At 38.0% G+C, this 12119-nt stretch overlaps 2 protein-coding genes across 5 annotated transcripts; one reads left to right on the top strand and one right to left on the bottom strand.

Moving 5' to 3' along the window:
• The first annotated feature begins 42 nt into the window (after positions 1 to 42).
• Positions 43 to 3976, top strand: LOC134196320 (uncharacterized). The gene is made up of 12 exons (XM_062665420.1): positions 43 to 138; positions 588 to 660; positions 1383 to 1487; positions 1554 to 1694; positions 2079 to 2264; positions 2332 to 2402; positions 2521 to 2655; positions 2715 to 2892; positions 3048 to 3147; positions 3213 to 3319; positions 3383 to 3520; positions 3682 to 3976. Exons 1-12 carry the CDS (start codon positions 89 to 91, stop codon positions 3796 to 3798), a joined length of 1401 nt encoding a protein of 466 aa, XP_062521404.1. The 5' UTR covers positions 43 to 88; the 3' UTR covers positions 3799 to 3976.
• Positions 3977 to 4304: 328 nt separating this feature from the next.
• LOC134196191 (uncharacterized) lies at positions 4305 to 11855 on the bottom strand. 4 transcript variants are annotated; one of them, XM_062665265.1, is made up of 5 exons: positions 11717 to 11855; positions 11549 to 11641; positions 11407 to 11475; positions 5092 to 5538; positions 4305 to 5020 (listed from the first exon to the last, which is right to left on the bottom strand). In XM_062665265.1, the coding sequence occupies exons 4-5, from the start codon at positions 5497 to 5499 to the stop codon at positions 4649 to 4651; spliced, it is 780 nt and encodes a 259-aa protein (XP_062521249.1). In that variant the 5' UTR covers positions 5500 to 5538; positions 11407 to 11475; positions 11549 to 11641; positions 11717 to 11855; the 3' UTR covers positions 4305 to 4648. The 4 variants fall into 4 exon arrangements, with proteins under 4 accessions (XP_062521249.1, XP_062521248.1, XP_062521250.1 ...); XM_062665264.1 differs by lacking the exons at positions 11407 to 11475; positions 11549 to 11641; positions 11717 to 11855 and adding an exon at positions 8156 to 8297; XM_062665266.1 differs by lacking the exons at positions 4305 to 5020; positions 5092 to 5538 and adding an exon at positions 9679 to 11123 and having other exon boundaries at positions 11178 to 11641.
• Positions 11856 to 12119: the final 264 nt, after the last annotated feature.

Genomic DNA, 12119 nt, shown 5'->3' on the forward strand with positions numbered 1-12119 from the left:
ATTATAGTTTCGGTCGGAAGTAGTAACCACACCCATTCACGTGAGCGTAGACATATATGTGGAGTGGTGCTGACGTTTGCTCTTTTCAATGGATGACGATAGTATAACCATAGAGGTTGAGCAACTGGAAAGTCCAAGGTCGTAAACTACTTGATGGTGATCGTTTAATTAATTAAATTAGCAGTTTAAACATGCATAATGATGCGTGTGCAGACCATTGCGTGATCATGCTCGATCACGAGCACTGACTGCACGGTATGCCTTCCAAATCTGATTGAAGGCAGACATGTAGCTATGTGGACTTTACACACACACACGCACACACACACACGCACACACACACACACACACACACACACACACACACAAACACATTAAGTGTGCAGTTGTCATGTCAGTTATCAGGGTTGTTAAAGGTCTTGTACTTCCTGTTACTGGTGTGTGTGTGTGTGTGTGTGTGTGTGTGTGTGTGTGTGTGTGTGTGTGTGTGTGTGTGTGTGTGTGAGAGTGCGTGTCATTATTACTACTTATATATCTATAGTATACTGCTTGATCTAAATTTATGCCTAATTTTTGGAGTTTGGTAGTACAACTAGCAAGAAACAGATGCAAATTGCATTTCAAGCAAGTACCAATACAGATGACTTTGTCACTGTAAATGTAAGGTTTGCTTTAATCATTTATATGTCTTTTATTTTTTATCTTTTGTTGAACTTTAAGTTTTAACACATGAAGCAGTTAGTGCAAATAAGATTGAATTCAAAATTAATAATGTCTAACAAAGTGTGCATGTCTTAATTAAGTAATTAGTTAACTGGTTTGTTATAAATTGAGTCAATTAACTATAGTGTGTAGATACAATCTACTAACAATTGTCTACTCAGTGCGGGTATATTAAAAAATATACTGATTGTTGTATTTATAACTGCTACTGTTTTTATAAAAGTTACACTTCATTATTTATTAAATTTTATGTGTGTATGCATGTATAAGAAAACCATATGTCAAGTTTGCAGTGAGTTGTGTATACATAACAAGTCCATGACATGCGCTATCGTAGAGTAATGATTTTGCATGGCTCATTACAAGTTTTCTATTATTAAATCATAATTGCATTAGCAGGCTTAATTAAGTACAACATTTGAAACCATGTAGAATTTCTTACAATCTAATACTTATTAGGAAGCATGATTCATGTAAAAATTGCACAACATATCTCAGTATTAATTTGTTTCAAAATTGAGTGACACATAGTCTTTTAGGTACACATGTGTCCATATACTGTTGTGCAGCATGTATATGTACTTTGTCACAAGTTAATGTTATCCTTTAATTACTTTTGGAATATTAATGATGTGGTTGGTTAACTATCTTGATATTAGAAAAGTAGGGAGCTTTCAGAGCTTGCTGCTTCTGATGAGGAAACAACTACAGCTCTTGATCTGTGCAAGAGAGTGCTTGGACCATATGAGAATTTTCTCAAAGTGGTGAGTTTACTTTGCAAGTGTATTAATTTACAACAATAAAGTAATACAATATATCTTTGTCGGCAGCTTGGCTGGAAACCTATTTTCACAGTTATGGAAGCATCTCTCTGGAAGGACTTTGTCAATGTCATTTATCCTATAGTTGTCGTGTGTCTCATTCTTTTGGGATACATTGTCCAATTTGCTGCTTGTTACAGCAGAAGTAACGTATGTCACTGAAATCCTTACAGTATCTGCGATTGTTATGGCATGTAGGCAATATGTTTAATGTTAGATTTGGCAGGTGCTGCATATTTCAATTAGAAATCTGTTCTTAAACGATTGTTTTACACTATTACGGAAAGTTTGCTTTATAGATTTTAAGTGGTCTACATACACTAAATACAAAATATATGTATATGTATATATAATTAATTTACTTATTTATTGGTTTACACACTCTGACTTAAACCAATTAGTAAATGCCAAACAGTGAATACCATTACTATCTAATCTTCTTAGATTTAAGATATAAATAATTATTACTCGGTAACTCCCAACTTGTTTGTACATCTCACATGCTTGATTGTTGTTTGTGTATATGGTTTATAGCCAGCTTATCAATATGATGAGGCTAAAGATGAGAACGGTACGGTTGTATACTACACTGTGGACTGTTATGATCACAGCATCAGTTCTTATGTCATACTTGACGTGATTCACATTGGAGTTTATTTCTACTGTTTTTATCTATTCCGTTATAAACAGACAGAACAACTAGACAAAATGATGGAGCAGGTGAATGGATTTTAATTAAATGTGCAAACGTTGGCTTATTATACATTTTGTTTCAATCAATCTTTAGACGTTTATACTGTGCAATTCAATCAAGCAGAAAGGATATCTATCTCAGAAAAAACTGACTGCATCGTTAAGGTCTTTACAAGAACTAATTTGCATGTCTGCATCATGCAGCCACTTACCACAGCACATTAATATTTAATCAATATTTTAATTTAATTAATTAATTTATGTAGTTTGCTTTGTATTGTAGACGACCTTTGTGGATTGGAATTATATGGATAGCACTGTCATTTTCAGCTCAAACATTGGGTGTGGCTGGTAGGGCTATTGAGCATGAGCGAACAAACTTTGGAGACATTGAGTTTACATGGATGGAACTGAAGAAGTAAAAACAGTCCACTGAATTAACTTTCAATTAATATGGAAATATTGTTAATTGTCCAGCAAGGGTGGTCAGTATTCATTGGCTATATTCATGGTACTTGCATTTGTTGCATTGGATGTTGTTTACGTGGGTGTGGTTGTCAACTACGTTACCCAGTGCAAGCTTCTTATATTCCTCATACGAGGAGTTGCAGAGAAAGTAACACAGAAGATAATTAAACTGCAAGAAGCTATTAAGGTATGTTGATTGAGTTAATGATTTGAGTCAATTTAATGAAGATTTCAAAGGTTATATGTTTGACAAATTGACATTCAAACAAGTAGATATAATAAGAATACAATTTCTTCATTGTTTTATTAACGATTACTAAGGACACATATTTTGTTTTCTAGCAACTTTATGACATTGGAGAGATGATCAGGCAGCTAAATGTTGAGTTGGGGATTGCCGTGTCTCTTCTGGAGTTCTTGTTTGGGTGTGTAGCAATTTCTGGTAAACAATATACTTAAGATCTAACAGCTAGATTGTGTGTATTGACAATTCTTACACATCTGTAGCATGGTTATCATTGAGAGACAACACCAAACATGGTGGTCCACTCGCAGCATCAGCGGTCATGAGTGCCATCTTGTGGACTGTGGTGGCTATTTTGCCAATCTGCTATGTAATGTTGCAATTCTGATAACGATACATACTCGTTTCTCTTTTACCGAGTTTTACTGTTCAGGCTGTACGTTTGTCTAATGCATGCGGAACAATCAAGAAACTGGGTTATAAGATTAGAGCTAGGTCATATATTCACCAAGATGCTGCACAAAATGATCTGGATTCTTTTCTGATGTTCACATCATTATTTGATCCACGAGTAAGCAGTTGTATTTGGAGTACATAGCAATGTAATTATTGCTGTTTGCACCATGTGTGTGTGTGTGTGTGTGTGTGTGTGTGTGCGCGCGCACGCATGCGCACATGTATGCATGTATGTAAATTTGTATACAAATTTGTAGTAATCTTTTTCTCACCTAGGTCAAGCTGTTTCGTGTTCCTATTCGTGCTCAATACTTCTGGGGTATTCTTGTGACAGTCAGTTTTGTTATATTACTTCTTGCCCAACATGGAGTCATCTCATCAGGAGTTTTTTGAATAACAAGTTTCCTTTGTACTAGGTAGGGTTGAGTATTAGTTATATTGGTGTGGTTATTAACATTGATTTTACTAACTGTTTGCTACAATCTATAACTTTCAAATGTAGTACAAGTATAACTATCTAGTTAAGACTGGATGTTGTACTATAGGCAGATTGATCACCTAGTGCTGGCTATTTATTCTATGAGACAGCAATGCACCTGTCGGTAGTACAGTTACAATTGACAGCCACCTACAATCAGAAAGTCTAAGTATTTTATATTGCATTCAAATACACTAGACAAGTGGCAGCTAGATAGGAAGGGCTGTTCAATAAAGGATCCTGCGGCACAACAAAAACGTTGGTTTTCAAAGAAAATTCAATTGACCAATTAAAACCGTACATGACAGTTCTGGTACATGGAGGCTGCATAATGTGACAATTTCCAATTCAAACAATTCAAACACTATTTCTATTGTTCAAGTGTTTGTAAATAGAAAGTGGCAAACTTTTGAACATTTACATAAATCTGAGATTGTTAGTTGTATACGAGTGGACATTGTGTTGACACCCATATCAATTCACATAGTGTGTTTAGTCATACAGTATCATTCAAACTAACAAGTATGACCTTAATTCAGTTATACAAAGTAAACAGAGTGACATCTACAGTATGTAGGAATAAAATCTTTACTGTTGTATTTAATTGTAAATGGTCACTACTACGAGAATAACACTGCAGTAATTAATGTCTACAGTTGCATATTGCTAACACTGTGACGAGATAAAATGAAAGTGGCTAATACAAGCAAGTTTTCTATGTCTAGAAAGATATGTGCCATACCACTCCATTGTGAGAGCAAACTATCAGACTGTGTGTTCGTATGTCAGCCGATGAAAAGGCTGAACATGTCTATAGTGACCTGCTTGAAAATTCTCATGCCCTATTGGTTCAGAAGACAATATATTCTGACACGATGGTCTGTCATAATGTATAGGCTGTGAATGTGTTGGTGGTCTCACTAATTGATCCAGAAGTAAATGAACATTTGCAAGATGCCCGCTTGGTCCAATTCCAGATGGAGAAAACTGATGCTGTGGAGGTATCACAACTGGAGACTGAGGTTGATTGGGTAAAGCCTCGCCTGGTACAGTAACAGCCAACGAAATTTCTTGTGGCCTGGCTGATAGCACTACATTACGATTCAGTACGTTTTTTATCCAATAGAAATACCAACCCTAGCCATAAAACATCATTAATCTCATCATCTTTCTATATGATAGCTGCTGCACAAGTAATGTGGTCTCACCAATGCAACAGCAGTCCCTGTTGATACAACGATAGTTACAACAGCTGATGCATAAACCCAAGTTGGAATTACGCAGTCGTTGCCAACACTGTTGGGGCAAAGATTCCGTTGAGCGTTAAGAGTTATATATGGCCAATTGGCAGTTGTTCGAATCCATTGTACTGTTGCCAATATAATCATGCCAATATAAAGCCCAGTCAGCTGTCCTGCAAGAAAGGCCTCGAGCCAGAGAAAGCCCCTACTTGCTTTGGGATGTATTTGTGCATCAACCAATACTTCAAACACTATCCAAGAGAAGTAGACAAACACAGTCAGAGTTGATGATGCCTGTACAAGTCGGCAAGTACTCGGATCAGCAGAGAACCAACATTCAGCCACATATTGTCCATCTATTATAATGCGTGCCATAGCTGCTTTATTGACTGTGAGCACCACAATGCCAAGTACCTACAAATACAAGTACATTTCTAGACAACAGAAACAGAGAAGACAGCCACGTAACAAAATGAGACGTACAACCCCACATTTTGTAAAAATGTGAAGGTGAATCAACAGCAAATTAAAAGTGGATTTCACAGTAGCATCTAGAATCTATGTGTACTAATGCACATCAGGCATTGAATTACCACACAACTGAAATGAATATGTCCCATAAGTAACACTGATGATCGATCTACCACTCATGTTTAGAAGTAGCATAGAAAGCGATTACATATAGAGCTGTTTAATTTAAGTTAAGTACACTACTGACTTATTATTGGTTTCACCAGACAACAACTTTTATGCATTATGATAGGCATAGATCCACATTATAGTTGCATGTCATTGTGTATCACAAAGTTCTAGCCAGACAATCGTGACAGCCGGCAACCAGACAATCAATACTGACCACACCCACTGACCATACTCACTGTCGCATATCATTTAATAATAACAATATATTTTAATTTCTACCATTTTGTGTTGATTAAATATATTTCCAGATAAAAAAGATAGCCCTCCATGGTAATAATCCTAAAATGAGTAAATGTGATCATACACCCGTCACACTCTTGGACAGGAGCTGAAAAGTTTTAGGGATAATTAATTAAAGCCTCTGCTACCAAGATTCCTGTAACCACTAATCATTAATTAACTGATCTTTACACTGGTATGTCATTAATATATATATATATATATATATATATATATTTTTTTTTTTTTTTTTTTATATAATAAATTTTTTATTTTTACTTTTACATTTAAACAGAACTAACTACCAAATTCTACACTACGCTACGGTGGGTATATCCCAACTATATATATATATATATATATATATATATATATACGTATAATTCTGTCTGCCAGGTCAATGCAAATGGAGAGTGCCCCAAGCCATCTCCAATGCAATATTTAGTAGGTAGTTTTGTGCTAACAGCGGAGCATGATACACACTACTTTACTACAGTCTTCTTTAGAAAGAAATACCTAGATCGAGCACTTTGCTGCACACAACAATTTGAGCTATAGATGGCAATTGACCAGAACAATCATAGTTTAGGCCCTCCAGCAGGCATTGCAGGCTCTAGCTAGAACTCTGTATCACCACAACACCACCCTAAATAGTTTGGGTGCTATAAAATTAGTTTAATAAACCTTTAATTAATTAATTAATTAGCCTAGCCCTACAAAGTTGGCGACCACACCGTGGCCTTATATAGGCATCGGCATCTAGGCTTACTGACCCAGTCTGATGGTGTGTCTGAAACATTTCATGACAAGACCTCTTTTAATCATTTAACACTACCAAACAAAACCTTCAAGCTGTCAAATTACTTACTTAGGAAGAAGCCAGTTCAGAGAGATCAGAGAAACAACAACACTAACCGTATTTCCGTGAGTAGTAACCCAGGGTTACTATTTTTAATCACCTCAGAACATGGCTTACTATTCGAGCATGGGTTATTATTGTTTCGACCAATTAAAACTCTACATGACAGTCTGGTACATGGTGACTTATAATGTGACAATTTCCAATTCAAATAATTCAAGTGAGAGTGTACCTACGAGCATTGGACAATACCATACGCGTACAGTAAACTAGCTCCATTGCTCCCAACGAACATTCATGCAGCAAACATCCACGGGAGTCAAAGTGACTCATGGGTTACTGTTCAAGCATGGGTTACTACTCGTGGAAATACGATAGTCATTCATATAAAAAAATTGGCAAGACGACTACTTTCATACTTCCTATTTCAATGATTACAGGCGAAGCTCTTACTTGTAAAAACATAAGAATATACTTTTACTACCCTACACAGATCAATATCATACAAAGTATAGAACTACACTTTGAGTACACACAGATGGAATACAATACCAATGAAATACACCACGATAATTAATTAAATAACAATAATAAAATTATATATAATTAGTTAGCTAAATTCACAAGCTTGAAAGTGACACACCAGACTGTGCCCGGGTGAGTTTCTATAGCGACAGTAAAATACCGAAGTAGCTACACGTGCTGGTATATGCTATTGTACAATTACATGGCAATGTATCTGCTGTCATGGCATGTCGCTTAAGCCTGGTTCACAATATGACGCCGACGCTGAGTTGAGCGTCAAACTTCAAAGAAACCGCCTCGACGTCGGCGGCATCCTTTGATGTTGACGCCGACGTCGACGCTGGAATAGGATTCTGTCGACGTCGACGTCGACGTCGGCGTCAATATTGTGAACCAGGCTTTACCACGCGTACCCACGTGCCGCTGTAACTGCCAAAAGCAATAGTTTGCGTTCGCTTCTAAAAATTTCAACAAGACTTTTAGTGCCTACTAGACGCGTTCGAGCATGTCGTTCAAGTTCATGCAACCCGTCAGCATCTCAAACATCCATCCATTGTGCAGCAGCAACCTAGTTTGTACAAGTTCCGGGAAACTGTTCACTCTGAAAAGGTGCTCACTAGGCGTCAGCACTCTCTGCTTACGTCACAAGGATAGGTATGTACAATACACAACAAACACCGAGAGCAACTCTAACTTCAACCATCGAAAACTCGAGACATACCATACCACAAGAACTGTCCGAAAGGCCATTTTTTTGTTTAGCAGTCTTGCAAAAGCCATTGTTTGATTTCCAGTAGTCCGGAAAAACCGGCTAGTTCTGGTAACAACAATCAGTCCGAAACGGTCCACCTGCGGATCCTTGCGTAATAGCAAGCATGTTAATAGACCTTTTCACAGGGCGTGGCACCAACAACGTCATCACCTACCGCGGCGTCAATTTGGTTCGCTTTTGATGCATTGGCGTTTGTTAACCGCGTGAGTCTAGAGTCAAAGCAACAAATTTTCTTTTCGAACTTTAACCGGTGCGTATAGCGATGCATCGAATCAGGTGAGGCCTCATTAGGACTCGGCTCTTGTGTGTTTCACAGTGATGAACGACCTCTTTCTGATCTCTTTCGTGACTCTACCGCGTCATTTTGAGTGATGGTTTAACATTGAGACTTTACAGACGTCAAATGCGGGTACAAACGTGCGTACGTAATCTATGATGCATATGTTCTGTGTGGTACGCACTTACCAAATGGTTTGGTTTGTATCTCCTGAATACTTCCTAGAAAGTGCATTGTTTAGGGAATGTCTGACGTGAAGAGGAAGTCTTTAGACAAGTCTGGTTGTGCTGAGAGGTAAGAAGAGAATGCATGATTTCATCATGAGGTCATGTCCTCAGCTGTGGCTGTCATATAAATGAACCAGTCACTCAGTGTTGCTGTACTATGTTTGCTTTTTCGCTATGTCGTTTTCCAAAGTGCTTGTATATTCAGTGTTTGGCAAGAGTCCTGAGATGTGTACAAAAAGAGATCTTTGTATGTTCTTGCAACAACATCGTACTATTGCCAGTGACCTTGCTCTGTCAACAACTGGAACAAAGTCTATTCTTATTGAAAGGTAAGATAGCTGACAATGCATGTGCTTGTTTGCCACTATTGCTTGACTAGTTTTAATTCTGTGTACAGAGTCAGGAATGCCATCAGGAATACAGGTATCGGAATGTGGACTTTGTTGATACAGAGCATGGATGGTTGGGAGCATCACCAGCTGGTTTAATCTACGATCCAAGTAATGTTGATTATACAGATGGTGTACTTGAAATCAAGTGTCCATATTCAATGCGAACAAAACGATCTCTGAAGCTTCACAGATGCCTGGCTTCTACTGTCAATGGAAGGATGGCCAGTTGCACTTGAATAGAAGGCACAAGTATTTCTACCAGGTGCAAGGTCAGATGGCTATAACAGGAAGGAACTGGTGTGACTTCTTGTATGGACGCAATGTGACATATTTATAGACCGAATTAAGTATAAACATAAATTTTGGTTGGAATGCTTGCCTAAATTAGAATACTTTTATGACAAGTGTGTATTGCCAGAAATAGTTTCACCCAGGTTTCCACTTGGCTTGCCCATGTTGGACCTTAGGTAGCAAGTAGATAGAGTTCTGTTTGTACTATTAATTAATGTTGTAATAATTGAAAATGAAATTGAACAGCAAGTGGTAGTGTGATGTATTCTGGAGCATGTGACACACAAGAGTACAGAATTATAACAAGAGCCAATATATTTACCTTTCCAAACAAAACTTAATATCAATGCCACTAATTAATATTAATCTACCCTACAAAATTAAATCTACCGTACAAGAGGTGGATGCAAATTCGTTAGATACGAACATATAGTAAATACCTGACCTAAAAGATCCATACTTGAACTAAGTGTTATGCCTTGCAAAATTCTATAGTTCTTTATCCGTCTGATCACCCTTTCTACGTCGATTCTAAGAGAAGCCACTTGCCGGCATTTAATGACATGCTCCTTGGCAAACTGACCTCCTTTTAGAAAAGGAGGTAGCACAAGAGATGCTTCAACATCCATGAGAATGTCAGCAATAATAAATCCTTTGTCTGCCATGACTTGGTCTCCAGGCACCAATTTATTAAGAAAACCAGACTGCTTGGTAAGCTCCCTGTCTGATATAGCACCAGTAAATAGTCGCGACACAAACATAACATGACCACATGGTGACATTGCAACCAATGCTTTCAAAGTGTGGTGGTGTTTGTAACTGGAGAAGAGAGCTGATTGCAAACCCCTATCTGAAGGACGTTCTGTAAAAAGTTCTGTTGCATCAATGATGCAGGTCGTTTTTGGAAAAGCCTCTCTAAATGACTGTGGTAAATTTCGACGTAGAGTGTCCCTTAGCAACCACCAGTCAACGTCATTCAAATTGCAATAGAGAAAGTTTATCCATGTGGCAAAAATATTATGAACTTGAGAAAGAGAGAAACCAAACCTGTAGCTAAGACCTTTCATCTCTAGCCCCAAACGAAGACGAACCATTGTCAGAAAAAAACTCATTTAGAGGTGAAAGAGAACGAGGTTTTGCTGATTTACTCTCTGTAAATGCTGTATGTCTCTGTGACCAACATTTCAGTGAAGTGGCAGCATACTCTAACGACTTGAAAAAACCCTTGAAATCATTGTAGCTGCAAAATCCTGTATAAAACAACGTCTTTTCATCATTATCATGAATTGCCTCAACCCTCCAATTCTCGCCACTAGACTTTTGCTGTTCAAGTAATTTGATGCAGTTTTCTTTTTCCTTTAATTCCTCCTGCAGCTCAAAACACGATGCACAGTCAGAGTGAGGCTCAACATCAATACTTAGACTGTGAAAAATGTCTTCAAAGTCTTCTTCAACATTCTCATCTCTGTCTTCATGTTCCCATATTGGGGAAATAAGACTTAGAGACCTCCTGCATGCTGCAATGTTCTTCTTAGGAGTAGAAGATTTAGGCATTCTTGGTCTTGAAACAACTGCTGCAGGAAGCCTTTTCAAGGAGGAGTTTGTTTTGATGGTGACCATGTAAAAGAAGCTCTAACTCTGGATCGCTTTATTGCAGCAACAAAAAAAAGGTGGATTTGTCTTGGACAACGTCTGTATTACACCTGCTGTTGATTTGGTTCCACGAGGAAAATGCCTACCACATACCCTGGCATTGGTTGAGACATCATCAAGTCCTAATTGTTCTAACCACTTCTGACGTTGCTCTTCATTTGAAGAAAATCTGAAAAACTTCAAATATTTCCCCTTGGCAGATACATTGGTACATCCAGGAACACAGCAAATAACCATTATAGAACGGCAACTACACACTCCAAAAAATAAAACACAGTACAGCAACACTGAGTGACTGGTTCATTTATATGACAGCCACAGCTGAGGACATGACCTCATGATGAAATCATGCATTCTCTTCTTACCTCTCAGCACAACCAGACTTGTCTAAAGACTTCCTCTTCACGTCAGACATTCCCTAAACGATGCACTTTCTAGGAAGTATTCAGGAGATACAAACCAAACCATTTGGTAAGTGCATACCACACAGAACACGCACGTTTGTACCCGCATTTGACGTCTGTCAAGTCTCAATGTTAAATCATCACTCAAAATGACGCGGTAGAGTCACGAAAGAGATCAGAAAGAGGTCGTTCATCACTGTAAAACACGCAAAACACACAAGAGCCGAGTCCTAATGAGGCCTCACCTGATTCAATGCATCGCTATACGCACCGGTTAAAGTTCGAAAAGAAAAATTGTTGCTTTAGCTCTAGACTCACGCGGTTAACAAACGTCAATGCATCGAAAGCGAACCAAATTGACGCCGCGGTAGGTGATGACGTTGTTGGTGCCACGCCCTGTGAAAAGGTCTATTAACGTGACGTCACGAGTATTTAAGAAAGTGGGAGCAGCCAAAACAAGTAATGTAACACTTCTGTACTAAAAAGTCTTCTGAGAAGTATTTTCGCAATCTCGCTGTAAAAAGTAGGTTATGTGTAGAACACGTGATAATTTACTGTTCACAAAATTATGCACCCAGGGTAATTATGTTAAGTAAGTATAGCATTCGCTAAATAAGTAAGCAATTGATACCATGCAGCCTTAGGGTGCATTTCTAGCTAATCCATCTAATCTC

This window comes from Corticium candelabrum, chromosome 21, assembly GCF_963422355.1.
Source record: "Corticium candelabrum chromosome 21, ooCorCand1.1, whole genome shotgun sequence".
Classification (NCBI taxonomy): domain Eukaryota; kingdom Metazoa; phylum Porifera; class Homoscleromorpha; order Homosclerophorida; family Plakinidae; genus Corticium; species Corticium candelabrum.